Source organism: Saccoglossus kowalevskii, chromosome 17 (genome assembly GCF_978046115.1).
Source record: "Saccoglossus kowalevskii chromosome 17, keSacKowa6.1, whole genome shotgun sequence".
NCBI classification, from domain to species: Eukaryota; Metazoa; Hemichordata; class Enteropneusta; family Harrimaniidae; genus Saccoglossus; species Saccoglossus kowalevskii.
Window position 1 is genome coordinate 12,758,196 of NC_140657.1, and position 19,695 is coordinate 12,777,890.

Genomic DNA, 19,695 nt, shown 5'->3' on the forward strand with positions numbered 1-19,695 from the left:
TGTGGTAGGTCTATACTTGAAAGGGTCCCACAATGATCCCGCGAAGACTCGTGGCAATGGGCGTCGAATTATATAGCCAATGAAAACATCTTCTTTAGATTTGATTGAAGCGCGCGAGGATCTTTCGGAATAAATGTTTTACAAACATTCATGAATGTCCTCAGAACACATTCACGTCATCATGGTGTACTTCATTGTGAGTTTTATTTATTTATTTATCTCTTACTTCAACTGTATTCATTTTTGTCTTGTTATTTGTGCAATTACAATTGGCACGTTTGTGAACGCTGCTTTCCCAATAAGAACAAAGCTCTCACAATTTCAATGTATTTAAACATTTTGTGGTTTCTTTGGGTCTTTTTTGGTTCGTTTTGGTTTCTTTTTAGCTTTTTTGGCTCGCTTTTGGCGCAATCGTTTTGAAGTACCCGAATTTAAATACATCGTATTATATCGGTGACCATATCGCCAACTATCCACGATTTGTTCAACACATTTCCGGTAATTGGCATTAAAAAACACGTAAATAAGAGTGTTGAACATACTGTTGCTCATGGCAACCGACTCCACGACGTAAAAAATAGTTAAATGCGTTCGTAATTGCTCAGTTGTGATAAATTTTTCGCCCCAGTAAAAGTCTCTTACCACACAGTATAAGTAATAGGGGATCCAGCAAACGGCGAATAATGCGATGACTGTTATGAGCATGCGCACGCTCCTTCGTTTTGATTGCACAATGATGTTTTCTTGCGACTTCGTCAGCTGGTTATCTGCACCTGGGATCTTTCGGAGCCACAATGTCCGAGCAATGATGCTATACGCCACAGTGACGAGAGTAAGCGGGATGCAGAACTCACACACAATCAAAAACACGGTGTTTGCTTGCATCAAGCGCGGGCTACTCCAGTAGATTTCACCGCACTGCGTAGAGTCGGCGATTGCCCATGTACCAGTATGAATGGCAGACGGAAGTGATATTACCATAGAAAATATCCAAATAAATACCACTATTAATATCGCCTTGAATTTTCGTATGCGTACCCTCAACGGGTACATTATAGTGTAGTACCTGGGAAGATATGAAATAAACACAGAACATTAATGATACTCTCACGTGTTGCAATTAACATTATATATATATAACACTCCATACACTACTCCGCAGTCTTTAGAACAATATAATTTACTACTTCTATTGGATTGCATACCAACATTTAGAAGTTTTTCACTTTTCATTATTGCATCATTAAATTGACAATTACATGCATGAATTTATTCATATCATTGTTATATTTATATATTAATTAATAAATCTGAGAATGTTTGTTATTTTATTCACGATTAAAGTATTATAATCGCACGTTCTTTTAATTTATTGTGATTTTATTATTATATTCACACATCCAATCATTTCATTCGTGATGTGATTACTATAATTTTCACTATAACATTTGGTTAGTTTATTCATAATTTAATTGCATTCGTACATTTAATTATTACATTCGTACATCTAATCACTTTATTGCGATGTGATTGTCTTCACATACTTTCCATTAAAATTTTTGAATATTTTAGTAATTTATTCGCTATTCGATTTATTTTCATTCGTACATTCATTCAATTTATTCGTGATGTGATTGTCATTATTACATTTGTGAATTTGATTATTTTACACGTTATCACATTCGTACGATTTATTTATAACATTCTTACAGTTGTTTGTGATTTGTACAATTCTTTTCACACGAGTCATTTTATTTCTAACGTAACTACATTTCATTAATACATTTGAGCAATTTCAATATTGCATTTCAAATTTTTGATTACTACATTTGTATATATCATTCCTACACTTGTAGTATTTATTCGAAGAAAAAGAACCGAACGCAGGTTTAGGGTCAAGGTCAATCATAGATGTTTGCCAAAATCATTTTAGGGACAAAAGCCTAGATCGAAACACGGTACAAAGAATAGTATTTATACTATGATAGTCTGTTGACATCTGTAATTATTTGATATAATACATTTGATATAGTCAAGCGATAATTTAATTCCACTTCCATGCATGTCAAAAATAAAAATACTTCAATGAACAATATTGGTACTTTGAAATACGCGACTCGTTTATAGGGTAGTGCGATACATTTCTCTAACAACAATTTACAAAAATGACCTCTAAACAGACCCTCCACACATGGTAAAAATATCTTTGTATTGCATCAAAATATAACGGGCATAGAACATAACGAAATTGTCAGCATAATTTTTTTTCCAAATATTGCAAGCATAAAAACATCACTATCTCGGAGCTTGAACCACCATATTGCTATATCGTATATATCTGTCGTAACACAAGTTATGAATCTACTTGCTATCTTGAAAACATTTCTCAATAATACATGTTTTCCATATTTTCAGTAACTTTAGGTATATTTATTTGTTAATACTCATTTTTCAACTTTGATTGATTACAGCAATATCGCAACATTCATACTACGCTGCAGTTTAAATTGCGCTGGACCGTTCTGTGCATCCTCGGTGCTAGAAATCACACGGATACCAACGTGAACGCAGTGACGGCATTACCACCCTACAACCTTCAATAAAACCTTGAACAGAATATATGAATGACTAAAATTATAATACGAGAAAGCTGATGCTTGTAATATTTCCTTAGAACGGTTTTGATCGATGAATGACAAGTTTGAAAGACTCGCGGCATGTCATTGCAGAATTCTCATTTCACAAAGTATTTGATGTTGATATTGGCGTTACCGTAGCATAATCAGGCAGTGCCATTTCCAATACGCAAGTGTTCAGGAAATATATATATATATATATATATATATATATATATATATAGTAGCCATACACATGTTGGATGCTAGTTATAACACTGAATTAAAGAGCAATTCATTTCGGGATTTTTAAGACTTTAAGACAAGTAAGTCTGAGTGATGCACGATGTGTTTAACCCTACCTGTCAACTGCGATGATCAGCAAAGAATTAGTAGAAACATAAAGAGATACAAATTTCAAGAATGATACAAAGACACACATGAAATTTCCATACGGCCAGTCTTGGTTCACATAATAATAGAAGTTGAATGGCGTACACACAACCGCCACCAGGAAGTCTGACAGAGCCAGGTTGCCAATTAATAGATTAGTTGTTGTGCGCATGCGTCGAAATCGGTAGATGGCGTAACACAGGAAAAGATTTCCAGTACCGCACACAATAATAATCATTGAATATACAATACCAAGTATGATTTTCGCCTCCAATGCTACTTCCGGGAAATAGAGTGTGTTTAATTGTGACATGTTTCCTCCTGTGTAGTAGTTGTAATAGTTGTAATAGTTGTAGTTGTTGTAGTTGTAGTAGTTCTGAGAATAATCGTATATTTGGTAATCCATTATCATCTCAGTTATCTCCGTTCTTTGATGTGATCTCGTCAGTGTTCAAATCAGCCACCGAACATGCTCTCGTTTGCACGCTGTGGCGACTGGGCATGTAAACACAATTTACCATGGTACGCTAGGAATTGAGTCAGTCATCAAATATGAGATATACAAGCCTCGAGTCTGAAATGACAATAATAATACCAATATTATTATTCGGAAAAAAGTCAAATCAATCAAAATCTGGGGTTTGGGCCAATCACATCGTGCATTCGATGGTGATAGAATATTGTAAAGAGAGAGAGAGAGGAGATGTTTTTTTTGTTTTGTCAAATCCAATCTTTTACCTGTAGTACCTCTAATTTCCAAATTAACTTCTCTAAATTGTATAGGCGAAAGTGTCAATGGCACGCGGGTTGTTTCGATGGGAATGCGTTTTTCATTATACGAATATCAATTTGCTTCATGTTTTTTTTTAAATAATGTATTACTTCGTTTTAATTTATTTGAGGTTCTTAAGCTTTATACTAGCTGTTATATTAGGTCGGAAATACGTTTGTTTCTGTGTATTTATGTGTTTTATTATTATTTTGAGTAGCGAAACTCATTTAAAAAAAAAAAAGTTTGGCAATCTCAGAAAGTGGTAATGCGTCCTTTAAGCGTGGAAATAAAACAAATGGTGACACTTAAATTAAAATAATTTCTGTCATCGGATGAAATGTATACGAGACCTAACGCTGGTAAGATAGAAATGAATAGACGTTATGGCCGCCGAGATCTCGTTGAGAACGATAGTATCACGAGACTTGGTGTTTGCCTCTCAAATATTGTTCCTCCTTCTTCTGTCATCGCGTTATTGTTGGACTGGGTAAGTAGCCATGCTATTCGAATCACTGGAGTGCTTGCTAACCTCCTGCAAAAAATCGAATGTTTAAAGGTAGGGTAAGTAATCGAAAGATCGACGAGAAACGAGTAAGCAGTAGGGGAAAGAGCACATTTTAACAATACGCTACGCACGTAGAAATAAATTAGTAAAGAATTGCTGTATACTATGCAGTTAAACAGTGGGGCATTGTAAAAAAACTGTACACAATGTGATAGAACAACAGTGCAATGCGCATTCCATCTAATAATGAATATTATTTTAACAATTAATCTTTTTTTATTAGTTCGAAAATAACAATCTGAATAATTTGTAGATGTACTGAATATTTGGACAAACATACTATCGACCATTATGATTACGCGTGTAAGCGTCCTCTAATAATAAAATCAAACATGGCTGCCACCAGGGTTTGACCGGACACCACACAAAGAAGTTCGCTGATTCTGTTCTAAACATTTTGGATTGCGGAATTCTCTTGATGTATCCTTGGAAGGAAAAGATGTATAATGATAAGGTTATTACGAGGATACCTATATTATTAAGACTGAATTGTAGGGAAGCGATGTAGTTCATCAGTATAAGTTTTTTTTTTTTTTTTTTTTTTTTTTTTTGCACAGTTAGTGAATAACGAGGGACGAAACTTTATGCATTCGTATGCTAGGACTAACTGAATTTATGTAGTGCAGTTAACAATCGTGTATATTAAACTCGCAAGGCGTTGAAAGAGACTAGTATTGCATGCCAGGAACCTTTCTGTTATTTAAAGCCCCCGCTTTAAACAAACCGATTTGAACATACTTCACGGTGATCGCGATATGTAGGTATGCAACTTTGAAGTGGAGGTGTCGTCACCTGCGCAGTGTACGTATGGGAATTACGGCCCAAGTAAACAGCGTCACGCTATGGTTATCTGCCGCATGCGCAGGCGACGACTCCCCGCTTTAAAGAAAATTGCAATTGTTCGGGTTGTTCGAATCTTAATTTAAAAAAAAAGACAATATAGAATTTGTTATCACAGTTCTCATAGTTTCTGGAGTAAAGCGGGGTAGTCGTCACCTGTGCATGCGTTAGATGGCCATAGCGTGTCATTGTTTACAAACAAGCGTCTACCCATGAACCTTTGCGTTTTTAGCGTGTGTTATCGTCGCTTGGGACACAGTTCCCGCGCATGCGCAGGTGACGATACCTTCCGCTTTAATATTTACTTTGCACAGAGTGCAGGAGATTAGAACAATTTGTATATCGAAAAAGAGAAATCTTTTATGCGTTGACTATAATGATATACACACGCACTCTTAAACACAGTCCACCAATGGCATAGGATGTGTATTAGTGAATGAATGAGATTTATTGCTGGTTTTCTATGTACTATAATGTTAATAATACACACTAATATTCCCACACAGATGTCTCGAATTAAAGTGTTATGAACATGGATCTACAACGCACTAGCGAAATCTATGAAATCACAGCAAATTGCACACAAATGAGCCGAGTATTCATATTCAATATGTCTCATCTAGTTAAGATTGCCCTCGGGACAAATACACCAGCCAGATAAACAGCGAATTCGAACATATTTCCACACAATATTAGAAATTACGACAAGGCACGTCGTCATGGTAAACAGGTGCGCAATTCATTATGTTTTTTCTTGAGTAAAATCTAAAGCCTTAAGGGCATTTTTAACCATGAATATACATCTACCGTGTGTATTAAAAAAAAACTATTGAACATGTTTCGCATAACATGATTGAATTGAATTTACCAAGTGAAGACTTCTACAAGGAGAACAAGGGGACAAGAAGATACCACTAAGCACTATCACTATGGTCGATCACCCGCACCAGAGAAATACAACTCATGTATTACAACACAATAATTCAACAATACATAAACTCTAAATTATATTGACAGTTAGAGAGTTAGCGTAGTGAGGAGCGCGTCTGCCTGCAACGGTGATTAGTTTGTCGTTGACGAGAGATCGAATTAAATGTTATAATCATGTGTGTATGTTCATTACATGTGTATTTGAATACTCAAGTAGAACATTAAGCCCCCATAATTGATATTCAAAACTGATAAACTTTATACACGTGTATATAATACATTCATTTATATACAAGGATAGTTAGTGAGTGTCTTATCTACTTCTATTATATGATAGTTGCTACGAGAAACTAAGCAATTCGACATAATATGAATTATATATTTATTTAGATCGGTGCATTATAAGAATGTAACATCAAATCCGAATTCTTTAATTAAATTACCACATTGGACAATGGCAAATGTTTTACTAGTGTACTGTAACCATTTATTAGAAATAATAACAAGTTATGTTTTTCTAAAACCTGACTGGCAGCTTGTAATTAGTTTTGTTTCTTTCAGAAATAAATGTAGTTAGCGGTAAACAAACCGGTATTACACAGAATTTTGAAATAACTACTATTATCATACATCTGTCACCGTAACGCCATAAGTTTCAGCGTGCCGTAATTTTACGGGGGTATTTTCATCCTACCATATTAGGAAATGCGAATTCCAAATATGGAATGGTTATGCGCGTAAGCGTCCTCTAATACTAAAAACAAACATGGCTGCAACCAGGATTTGACTGGACTCAAAACAAAGAAGTTCGCTGATTCTGTTCTAAACATTTTGGATTTCGGCATTCCCATGATGTATCCTTGGAAGGAAAACATGTATAATAACAAAGGTTATTACGAGGATACCTCAAAGTATGATTTAAATATTTATTTGGGTCTACTCTGGCACAGAAAACAAGTATTTCTATACGCAGCTTTCGAACTGACGCGCGCGATGATTAGACGCAAGACATTTTTTAAACCTATAGTTTGTATTTGTACTTTGAAATTGTCTTATATATTGACAACATTTATTGATAATATAATTGTTTGTTTGTGTTCTCGTCTCTAACAGGCACATCTTGGTGCTCTGAATACCTAACCCATGTTTTTTATTCTCTCAGATATATTTCTTGCTTGTGAGTTATTCATCAGTTAATGTGTCTCAGCGCCCCGGGTGGATTTTCACTTGCAGACGTACACGTATGTCTTTGTAAAACACCATGGTAACAACATCCGTCAGCCATACTGTAGCCAAGCTCTGATCTCAGCACCGATTCGAGCTATCAAATTAAATGTAGACATACATCATGATTCAGCTGATATTTGACTGCTGACATACAATGCTGGTAAGACGCACCGTATTTAAAGATGGATTATCAAAATACCAGCCTCTTTTTTTATTGATTGCAGTTTGAAAAATTTTAATTTTGGCGAAGACTAACATGCATATTCCCAATCTTCTACATTTACCATATTTTAATAATAAATCACAGGGAAAAACTATTTTCCAAGCATTTGATAAGATACCAGTTTTCAAGAATATCATACAAGCACTAGAAATGAACAACTACGACTTTATATTCATTTATTTTCTACCTGGAAGAACACACAAACTTCCACTTTTAATCTTTTCCAACTCAAAGCATTCTCCACAAAACAATGAATTCGCCCTTTTATTTGCAAGACAGCGTTCATCAGATCAGATGAAGTCGTTTTGTTTGACATTTACTAATCTGTCTCTAATCATCTCTGACGGGAGCGTACAATTGAAAATAGAAGTTCACTAGAAATCGTTGAGTTCAATTTAATAAAAGACGACTTTCTTTAGGGGTAAACTTCTACAGTGATTCTATTATGATAGTTACTTCAATCAATTACTTCCTAATCTTCACAACATGTCGTATTTATTAAGAGTTCGATGATGCACACGTCTAGCGCCAAAGCGAAGGAAAGTTATTCTCCAGGCCCTGATCTCGCTGTTTTTTTTTCTAAATCACGATTAAGCGTTCATCGACAAAAATATTGGTCTAGTTTTCAGAATTTTTGGTGAAATGATACTTTTTATGCATTAATTGTGGAATAAATTGAACATCAACATTATCGACGCTCTAATACTTAGTTGATTTGTGTGCTAACTGTAGATTATGAACTCTTCTATTTTTATAATACACTTATAATACAAGGATTATATTTCCGATTTGCAGTCTGCCGTTTTCAAGGGTAAAGTTAGTAGCTTCCGCTTCTCATATTTGACCTCATTTGACCCCCTAGCTGATCCTATTTGACCTGTGTTGCTTCTTGATTTCCTTATTGGTAGTGATGCCGAAATTCATCTTTATTCTTGATTACATTGGTGTCGGTATTTGAACACTGTTTACTGTCCTTATTTTTTATTATTATTAATTTGTCACACCTTGTAATATTCTATTGTGATCAAAACTTCAAAATCATTTCTGAAAAAATATATACGCAATACTGAATTTGAACCCATGGCTACAGCATTTCGCCTCGTCGCTGTAAGCATCTTAGTAAGCCAAATATAGCTACAGCATATTGCGTGCATGAATGTCTTTTTGCAAGTACACCTAATAACGATAACATACAAGCCAATGTGTTACCCTATTTAATCACCATATCACTAGAAAAATATGAAAATACTTTGTTTAACCTAATATATGGTATACTGAGCTTTAGTGTTAATACATGATTATGAACAATTATTGACCCGATATACAGCATTGATGACCAAGGCGAATTTTAACCCCCCCCCCCCCCCCCAAAAAAAAACATTTTGTATTAAAAGGCTGCATTGTAAGATTCCCCCGCCCAAGTGCTCAATGACAACATGCATAATTTTCTCCATTCACAACGGTTCGTATGTATTTATATTCCATAATTCCTTCTAAAGTTTCAAAGCTTTTGTAGGTATCTTTCTACGAACGACTTTTTGACATTTCAGAAGCCGCGACATTCACACGAGACGCATTCGCACACGGACAAAAATAAAACACTGCATTGGGGCCACTTGGAACCAAATTTGTATTAACATGACTGTTATTTAGGTTAATTCCTTGCCGTTTTGACAATATGAGTTTGCAAATGCTGACGAAGGCCTTAAGGTAGAGATGCAGGTTTGTGGGCACTTGGGAGTGAATTTTTTTTTTTTTTTGCTTTTTATTATTCAAACAGTCTTGGCTATAGGCTGTTGACATTTTGTAGAATTATGAATAGTGGAACATACTCAAAAAACGAGTTTAAAATATAGATAACAGGTGCAAACATTCTCTCTTTTGAATGCTTAGCAAGATTTAGCAAGGCTGTACATAAATAATAAAAAAGAAACATGGTGAAAAAAAGAAATGACGGGATCTCCATATTATGCACTATATTTAACTTTTAACAAAACGATAATACATTTAAATTTGGAACTGTTACAGCCATTTTATATATGCATGTTTAAAGTAGACATTATACACATATATTACATGAATTTCAGAAATATTACTATTGTATTCAATAGTGGCAAAGAAAAAGTTGCAAATCAGAGATATTGTTTTTCGAACAGAACTGATTAAACCGGGTTTTTTGAAGATAACGACTAGCTTAAACAATTGCCTTTTTTGCAGACATAACGAGCTCGCGGTTAAAAATGAAAAAAAAATTCTACACAAAATATAATAAGATTTTCTTTTTTTATAGATTCAATTGCAATTAGGCTAAATCTGTAGCAAAAAAATAATTGCCCAGCAGAAGTTATGAAATGTATAGTACTTGTCACGTGTTAGTTTTGGCAACAAGGAAACGTGATATGGCTGCTACTATTGCCGTTGTGGAAAAAACTCAAAGAGTATTCCGAGAACACAACATAGGGAATACTACTTGTGTATCACACGAGTTTATCTCTCTAAGTGACAAAATTCTATCCGAATTGTAATCTTTCGCTACATGCTCACATTCGAATAGAGAATACAAGTTTTCCATAAAGTGTAACCGTATGAGATAGTGTTACGATCAAAGTGTTTTACAAAAATACGTGAGAAATGAGACCCAGCATTAGGTAAACTCAAACCATGACTACAATTAGGAAATGGGATGATAACTGGGTGTAAGAACACAAATACTATATACCCTGCGACGACACGATGCAACGGATTAGAGGTCAACTCAACTCAGCCGCGTCATGCAAATAACGTACAACACAGAAAATAGTTCTTAACATCGTTTAACAGTCAAATAGATTCGTTTGGCGAAAATTATATGTTTATAATATTCTGTAAATATTATAATTCATTATTTAAACTATGAGGCCATAACTTCTCTTGTATTTAATTATTTTATATATATATATATATATATATATATATATATATATATATATAGACTAATGATAATAACAATAAACTTGAATATGTAAATTGAGTATTCTGTTTTCGTGATTTTCAAACAATATTGTAATAGTTATTATATAACTACAAATATTGATGCATAATGATCACAATACAATTTACATTTGCCGTCGCCGAGACTAACTATGGGTCTTTTAGCACTAAGCTAGGTAGTCGCTAGGGAACGTCCCACTCGTCTCTGCCACACGTTAATTTAAATATTAATGACCGGACCTACTTTTTGCTTTGCCACGAGTGCGTACGCGTCGCTTCCTAGGGGTGCCCCAAACGACGTGGTAGGAAGTAGATGTAGTGGTCCGTTGCCATGCGAGCGAAACTTGTATAAAATGTATAACATTTATTTTGAAATCACGCCCACTAGCATTTTATGTTTGAGAAAATTACATAAACACCTTTTTACCCATCGATTTCGTAGTTCGCTAACCTTTTTCCAACATCGCCCAGTTGTGACGTCATATAGCAGTCGAACGAAAACTTGGCACGAGCGAGGCGCCGCGTCACCCCGAGGCAACGACGCAAACGCACCGACGATTTGAACCGACGATTTACATCTACGTCTTCTACCGCAGGATCTACTTTTTGATTATTTTAACATTTTGAAATGATTTTAGCACTGAATGTAAAAATATTTGATATATTTATTTTAAATAACACACAGAAACTTAGGATGTATGAAACAAATACATATGAAACAAACAAATTTAAAAAAAAAAACGCGGAATACCAACAATTTTGGTGTAAAATCTAGTTGCGGCTCTCTGTAGCTCCCTAGGTCAAGAAGACTCTACAAGGGAGAGTGTACAATTTAGTAACACATAATAGAATCAAAATTCTGCATAAATAAGTAATAAGTAAGTAATAATTATATACAAATAAGATTATAGTTACTTAATATGTTATACTAATAAACTGACATAAAATTTCATTATATAAAAAAAAGTTACAAATATCCTCATACAAAATTCAAACCCACTACCATCATGACAAATTCAATGAACATTATCAGTGTAATCAAACATTGAAGCCGTAACAGTAACGGATAACCATATGCATAACAAATCTGATGCACGTGTTCGTGACTCTTCACACCAAATTCAACCATTTGAATGCAAATACAGTTAACCGATTAGTTCAGCACAATTTTTAGTTGATAGACAACTAATCTACTGGGGAAAAAAGTGTGTTAAGTATTTATAGCATTTATAACACAAGAGTATCATAAAATGTCCTCTCCCATTTATAATGAATAAATAATTTTCCCGGGCGTTTTTATGGAATCACATGACCAATAGCCAATACCAAAATGTAATGGACTCTTCGTATTTACATTAAATTCAAAACTGAAAACTAGTGGGATTAATAGTTCTGAAGAAAAAAAGATTTAAAACCATTTATTTGCCATTTGAAGCCAACATTCAATACAGCAGAAGTCACGTGACGTGCTATTTTTTTTATTTTTGATATTGGTAGAACATATATTGGTGATGCTATAACAAGTAAAATATCACCTACTTGAGCCCCTGGGAGATATATATAGAGAAGTTCACTGATACTACAACAAAAAATCCGAATCTATTTACTGAAACTATTCATGACTACTTCCAGAAGGTGGCTGACGAACCACGTGACCAATCACAATTTTTAAAATCAAGTACGTTAGTTTTTTAGTTAAAAGTAGTAATTTGGATCAGAATTTTCTACTCACCTATGTATGCAGGTAAAAAGTCAGTTGGTACAGAACGCTGTTCATATCAAATATACTGCGCATGCCTCAAGACGTCAAGGTAAATTCGCGCTAATGCGTGCAACGGACCCCATCGGTATATAGATTGGACTTATATGTACTCCCAATCCTCGTTAGTGGTTTAGTTTACGCCATTATTCCTACTTAGTATATCTTAGAAGCATGAAAAACGTATTAAAACCATTTAGCAAGATCTATGAATTTAAGTCTTATTGCTCTTTAAGCACCAGCCTTTTTACTCTAATTCCGTTGTTGTTTTCAACAGAAAATGTCACATCGAATTTACTATTATTTCAAAGAGGACAATTACTCCTATGTACCATTCCAGTACCGTAAAGGCACAACATCACAGCCACAGACCAATATTTTGTTACCATGTCTGACTGTTTTCCCATAGTGTTTTGAATCACTATTTTAACAAAGTTACATTGTCCAAATGTTTATAAGAACATTTCGTTAGCGCCTGTAAATAACTGGCATTTGGGGATTCTAATTATAAGACAAAACACAACCCTCTGAAAATTATATAAAACATTTGATTGTTTAAAAAAGTGATATATCAATGAAAACAAAACTCGTTCTGAACTATGCACGATGCATGAAGTTGTAACTGAAGAAATATTTTCACACACGATTTCTATATACAAGACAAATCGAGACATAGATTTGTGAGTGGTATATATTTGATACTGATTTTGAAATGGCGGACTGAGTGAGTACTCAGCTGGGTCACGTTTTCCTATATCGCCTAGTGTAGTTGAATCGGCATTTGGCATTATCACATATGATACAACAATCGTGAAAAGTGTTTGTAGCAAGGTTATGCTATGCTTGTGTGGTAACTTGTAGTCCCACTTCACCAATTCAACATCTGATGTCCCTGTTACAACCGAGATGATATTTCCTCGCTTTAATACGTGTCATATTACATGACGTAAGTACCGTATCCGGCATATATACATAAACCCGGTACCCGCTTATCTCGTGGGGAATCAAAGATGAAATTCTTTCATTGAATCTGGCAGTTTGAACTTTCCCGTTCGTTAATTTCTTACCCAATACTGATATAAACTAATATAGAAACCTAAAGCGATTAAGAATTTTTTGTATTTTTCTTGAGCAAACAATATGTTTCCGGGGATGCCATGGGATTACACAGGATTACTAATGTTGAGTGAATACCATTAGTGGCCATCGCACAATTTGTTAAGTAATGCCGTGACGTGGGTGGTGAAGTGCGCGAACAAGTCGCAGTTTGGTGAATTAGTAATGCTTTATGACATAACCCCATTGTAAATGCATTTGAAACTACAAGAAATAATCGAATATATATTATTCCCAGCTAGCTCCCCCGCAGAAAATCCAATGTGAAACCAGCAAATGAATATAATAAGTATTATAAGATTATGAGCCAAGATGTCAAAATATCTACTTACATTTTTATATGCCTGATCGAGACTCGCATATAATACATGTGTTTGTATCATCCGTGGTACGTATAATCGTATCATATCATAAATACATTTGGGCTCCATCTCAAGTACAATTTCTAGAAGGTTGAATCAATTGATCTTTACTGACAATACTGTGTCGCTCGTCGCATTCCGCCGTAGCTTGTCCCAATTAAGTATTTATAAGATTCATTACCGAGCGATGTCACGATAATTTGATCCAATATGTAATCATTTTAGAACTTTGAACTTTTCCATAATGATTTTATCATGCATTGAATTCATCTCCAGGGCACAGTATATGTGACTAAATCAATAATGAGCTCGTTGCATGTGCAATTGTACGACGTCTCAAATAAAAAATTGAAATATCCATTAGTATTAGTAGAGTTATTACATACAAATAATAGATCATTCTCATAAAATCCAATTCTCGTTATTATTGTATTTACCTTGGTGACGTAATTGTGACGTGTACAATAGATTTTATTTGAGGTACTGAGCAATACATAATATCAAGTACCATTTGCGTTAGCATTGTGAAGCCAATACTGAATATAAATAGAAAACAAAAACATTTTTTTGAACTCGGTATCTGTGGAAAAAAATATCGATTGATGAAATATAAATTAATTTGTCAAGATGGTAAAATTTTAAATAATGAGATCAACGTTGTTCTCCTAGGTAAAGACGAATGGTATGTCCAGGAATACTGGTAATGAATATATTATTACTACCGTGAGACATTACGAAAATATAGCAATAATATTTTGTCCCATTTTGTGTGTACCTGATCCAATACAACTTGTGTTTTTAACAACAAAAAGGATACTCCCGAAAAAAACAATTGTTTTAACCCAGACAAGTTTATTGATATTGTATATTATCTTTGATTTTGTACAAAAAGAAAAACATGTAATTAGTATGCAAATTAGCTAATCAAACTACAGACTGTTATGTACTGTTAAGTATTCACAACTTAATTAATTGATTGATTGATTCATTGGTCGGTTGTACAAATATTTATCTTGATATCCATTCTTCATTCATATATTGTATTTAGTTTCCAGCTATTTGGGAAAAACATTTTGTTGATGTGAAATAATATATCATGATTCATAATATTTCACATGACACCCACATTTAGCAGATTAAAATTGCCTACTAAGAGCATCAACATATATACTGCAAACAACCCGAGAAAAAAATGGTGCCCTGGCGGACATCTTTTGAAACCTCATATGAGCCAGAGAATGTCGTCCCTCCATTTATGGCAGCAAAAAATGTCCCATACCAAAATTGATTTTTGAACTATGAATAAAAGGACATTTCTGTCGCTTTAATGATAATTATAATTGTCTTCGTGGATTGTAACGTCATTTCGAGGCTCAATAACATCACCTGTGATTGAACTTCCGGCTACTGAATTGAGTAGAGTCACGTGATGTCTACTAAATATACTGACAATATGCGACTGATCATTACAGCCTCCAACATTACTTCTCAATTCGGATTATTGAAATAGTTGACCCCGTTAAACTACCTGGTGTAAGCCTAAAAACCAAGAACTGCTTTTGACGACAGATCTTTGAATAACTTTTCACGTAAAGTGCCTCTTGTTAAGACTGGTTTAGCTAATAATACGACATGTATTCAGTCTACGTTAACAAACTTTGTAATCTGATGTCTGATTTAAATCCGAAGGCATCAGTTACAATATTCTCTACACATTTTGTATACGATTGGTTACCTAAAACTTAATTTAGCTGGACTGGCTACACAGTTGGTGGATATCTGCTTACACAAGTACAATCATTACATCTTCAAATTTGAACATCGATATTTGCGAAAATAACTGTACTTATACCGACCCTAATGGGCCGATGTGAGACAATATTAATATATTTACATAGTGTAACCACTATATATAGGAAGACACAAAATTATTGATGATTTCAATAAGTCATATGAATGTTGTTACCCTTGTGAGATACATTTGAGTGATTGGAAATTAAAGTGTTATCGCGGAGTGCACACCCCAGCTTATTAATTCCAATGCAACAGTTAAAATTAGATTAGTAAAATAAATAAGGCGCTTCTGGCTAGATAGAGACTTCAACAATCAATTCGCTTTAATGTGTTCTATGAGAGAAAGTGTAAGCGACCCAGGTTTACCTCAATAACGATAATATATCATCACAGAAATACCGTACTGGTTCACTTGCACCGTGATTATTACTTGAGTACATATTTTTTGAGGTAGTCACCTGTAGTAATTTCAACGAGAATACTTCTATTATGTTCTGACCAAACGGAAATAATTGTCTACTATAGTAGTGAGAGTATTTTTGCATACTTGTGTTTATCTTCAGAGTGTGACTAAATGATTATAAAAAGGTGTTGTCTTTTTATTAGAGGAATGGGCTAGCTATAGTTTGGTAAAATCGGCAGACGAATACGCCAAATACAACTTGAATTTGACACTGCATTAAATCGAATTACGAACCAAGCATAACTTGCTTTCAGTCGCTAACATTTTAACTGCGTCTATCGCAATAAGATGATAATCCTCTACTTGACCATTCCTAGCTAGAACTTCATAACTAGTAGTACATGCATTTACCTGGACGAATCGACTTGCAGCTTTCTGTGACTTCCTAGAGTTTACACACGTCCTTGCTGTGACAAATTATGTGGGTTACGCCATACCAGAAACATGTATGCATATTTGTAATGCATATTGTATTGCGTGTCTTATGATTGTCAATGCTTGAAGGCTTTTTTTGTTATATTATTACTTATTTCATCAGCAATTCTCTCTCAATTCGGATTATTGAAATAGTTGACTCCGTTAAACTACCTGGTGAAAGCCTAAAAACCAAGAACTGCTTTTGACGACAGATCTTTGAATACCTTTTCACCTAAAGTGTCCCTTGTTAAAACTTGTTTAGCTAGCTACAGTTTGGTAAAATCAGCAGATGAAAACGCCAAAGTTGTCCAAAGTTGTGTCGTGACCTTCTGTTATTATATTGATATGCAAAAGATTTACCTGTGCAACAAACAGGAGTGGACATTTGCACGATATGGCGAAATAACTAAACGAAAAACACCCAATTACAGGCTCTGAATGGCTAATTCTAAGGTTACAAAACTATGAAAACAAACATCTTTAGAAGTGGCTGACTTATTTGAAAAAATACGGAAATTAAATTTCAGGTGGTCAATTATCAGAGGTATGTTTTGAGTATTCGTAACATAAAAATAAAATAAAACGACGATTTCAAGAAGATTGTTTAGGTGACAATGTCTCAGATCAGCTTCCTTATATCCGAGTGCTGCGTGTGCTGAAAAAATAAACATTTGTATTTGGCAATAACAAAATACACATATATACGTTTTCACATTGTACGGTTTATCTTAATTAGGCAAATTTTGTGTCCCCAGTGAAATTAATTTCCCAACTTCGATTTATATAAAACGTCATGTTTGACACCATGTTTTACGTAACAGGCCGTCAAAAAACTGACAACCCAGTCACGGACACCGGTGTACCGGCACAACAGTGTTAGTGTTAATATACTTTGCAACTATAGTGAAAATGCAGCTGTATTGGACCACTGCCCACATTCTATGTTATTCCGAATTCAGCATTTGAGAGTTTATAAGTACACCCCATCAACTAAGAAATTAACCCGAAAAACGCATGTTTAACGCATATATTACTCTCTTGGTACCTACCACATAAAACACATATTTAGGATTTAAGATCATTTGATTGAACAGTGATGTTTTATACTAAAATCGAAGAAGGGGAATCATTGTTAATCTGACTTTTGTTATCACATTCACTAAACGTTTGTATGTATGTAGGGTTATACGTGCACTACCAGGCAAAAAACGTCATAGCAAACCTGAATAAAATCCTCGTCATGGACACGAGTGACGAAGCATTGAACATCATGTTTTTCTTTTTTGTTCATTAAGCGGGGGTCATGAGCCAGTGAGCAGTAAAGGTAAATGCGTAATTGTATTTGTTGATACAGTTACCCCGGCGCATGTGCATTTCACGTACTAAATATTAAACATGTATACCTTATGAAACATGTTACACAAACAAACCAATTAAACGACAGCTAGCCGTATATCCACTATCGACTTTGTAAAATAATACTGCATTTCATATGAACCACATGCATTCATCTGCTATGTGATTTGAGAAATGTTATACACATTTAGGTTCGTATATCGACTTATTTAAACAAGGTAAATATGATGTATATAACAGTGCATTTGTTAGCGTTTATGTTAGCTTAACCACTCAAGCTGCAGCTTAACCACTCAAGCTGCTGAAAGGTACAAAAGTGCTGAAGAAGAAACAAAACAGTTAATTGTCATTGGTAGCATTTAATGAAACTAGTCATAGATTATCTTTTTATTGGGGGGGGGGGGGGGTAACATCAGGTCATATTACAAGTTAAAGATCCTAGTGGGAAAATGTTGTATATTTTATATCAAAAAATTCCAACTAATTCTTTAATAACTACCGGGATCAATGGGTCTCTAGTATTTAGTTTGCGAATAGTTTTATTTTATATATTTATTAACACAATGCGCTACACAACACTATAAACAATTGCTAATAATCTAATGCCGCTAAATTATTGTTTTAAATATAATTAGAGTTCAGTGTAATAAAGCTATATTTCCATACTCTGCAATACGTATACTTGAGACATAATTTCAACCTCAATGTGTTTACCAAAGTCTGGTGGCGGTTTTTTTTCAAATCAAACCAAATTACTCAATCACAGTGGTGGTTAACCGTCGGTAATCTTAGTTTATAAACTCAGATAGTTTTTGTAAATGAGCCAGTGTATTTAATACACGCTCACAAATGTAGATTACTGCGTTTTAGCCTTTAGAATGTATGAAATGAAACTAGGGGATAAACAGGATATCAAATTTATCATATTCATTACATTCTAGTAGTAATTGTAATGTGTTCCAGACCTTTGGCTACACTCGTTTAAAATTTATTCCACTAATGAGACATCCTTTAAATTTCAATCATGATTACTTGTAACGACTCCTGTACGTTATTCTTTTGAATTACTAACTTCAGCCTCAATTACATTCTTGTCGAATTTGAATTTGCCTGTCCTCTATTATATAAATTGATGTATTATTTGTGCTAGTATAGTCTATCAGCTAGTATTACGGGGATATTGCGTTCGGGGATATTGCTTGCCTGTAACCTTGACTTGTATTACTAAATTGTTGATGTTCCAATAGGTTTAACACTCAATAGCTAATTTATTATTTAGTAGTAACGTCTTCTTTTTGACTACATTACGTTAGCATGTTTACAATACTTCGTTTATAGCAAGGAACACAGACAAACAGTTGCATTAAAGCGCGGTGGTCGTCGCGCAGCGCGTGTTCGAATTTCATGTAAATAAACAATGTATTTTACACGCGTTGTATACGTCGCTATGAGTCCCATATCGAACAGGACGCGGCGCTACGACTGCTGCCCTTTAAATTGTACAGACTCAAACGGCCGTTGAAATCTCGTTGTGAGTGAAAGAGCCACGAGACCTCAAATAATGTTCAATGTTTAGGACAATGCCTGTAGGTGGGGGAAATCGGTGTAATCATGATAATTACAGCATAGTACTGATATTTAAACCATTATCAGCTGATTTTCATATAAACAACTAGAAAGCAAATGTATAGCATTATTTTGTAATACGAATTCATAACGACTAAATGCGTGTCGCGTGCATATTTGTTTGTTTACAAAACGCGTACACTATTTTAATTTCATAACGCGTCGAAGAGTATTCCAAAACGCATTTCCATTACATGGTACGCATATATAGGATTGCATAGATATCACCAAACGTGGATATTGTTATGAAATGCAGTTTTCTTTTCG

At 34.5% G+C, this 19,695-nt stretch overlaps 1 protein-coding gene across 1 annotated transcript; it reads right to left on the reverse strand.

Annotated features, from left to right (window-relative positions):
- Positions 1–283: 283 nt before the first annotated feature.
- LOC144343458 (prokineticin receptor 2-like) lies at positions 284–3,414 on the reverse strand. The gene is made up of 2 exons (XM_078005981.1): positions 2,978–3,414; positions 284–1,066 (listed from the first exon to the last, which is right to left on the reverse strand). Exons 1-2 carry the CDS (start codon positions 3,412–3,414, stop codon positions 331–333), a joined length of 1,173 nt encoding a protein of 390 aa, XP_077862107.1. The 3' UTR covers positions 284–330.
- Positions 3,415–19,695: the final 16,281 nt, after the last annotated feature.

Coding starts and splice junctions, on each gene's coding strand:
- LOC144343458 (XM_078005981.1), bottom strand. CDS start 3,414: ATGGATTACCAAATATACGATTATTCTCAGAACTACTACAACTACAAC. Junction 1,067..2,977: donor CTGATCATCGCAGTTGACAG/GTAGGGTTAAAC, acceptor ATATCTTCCCAG/GTACTACACTATAATGTACC.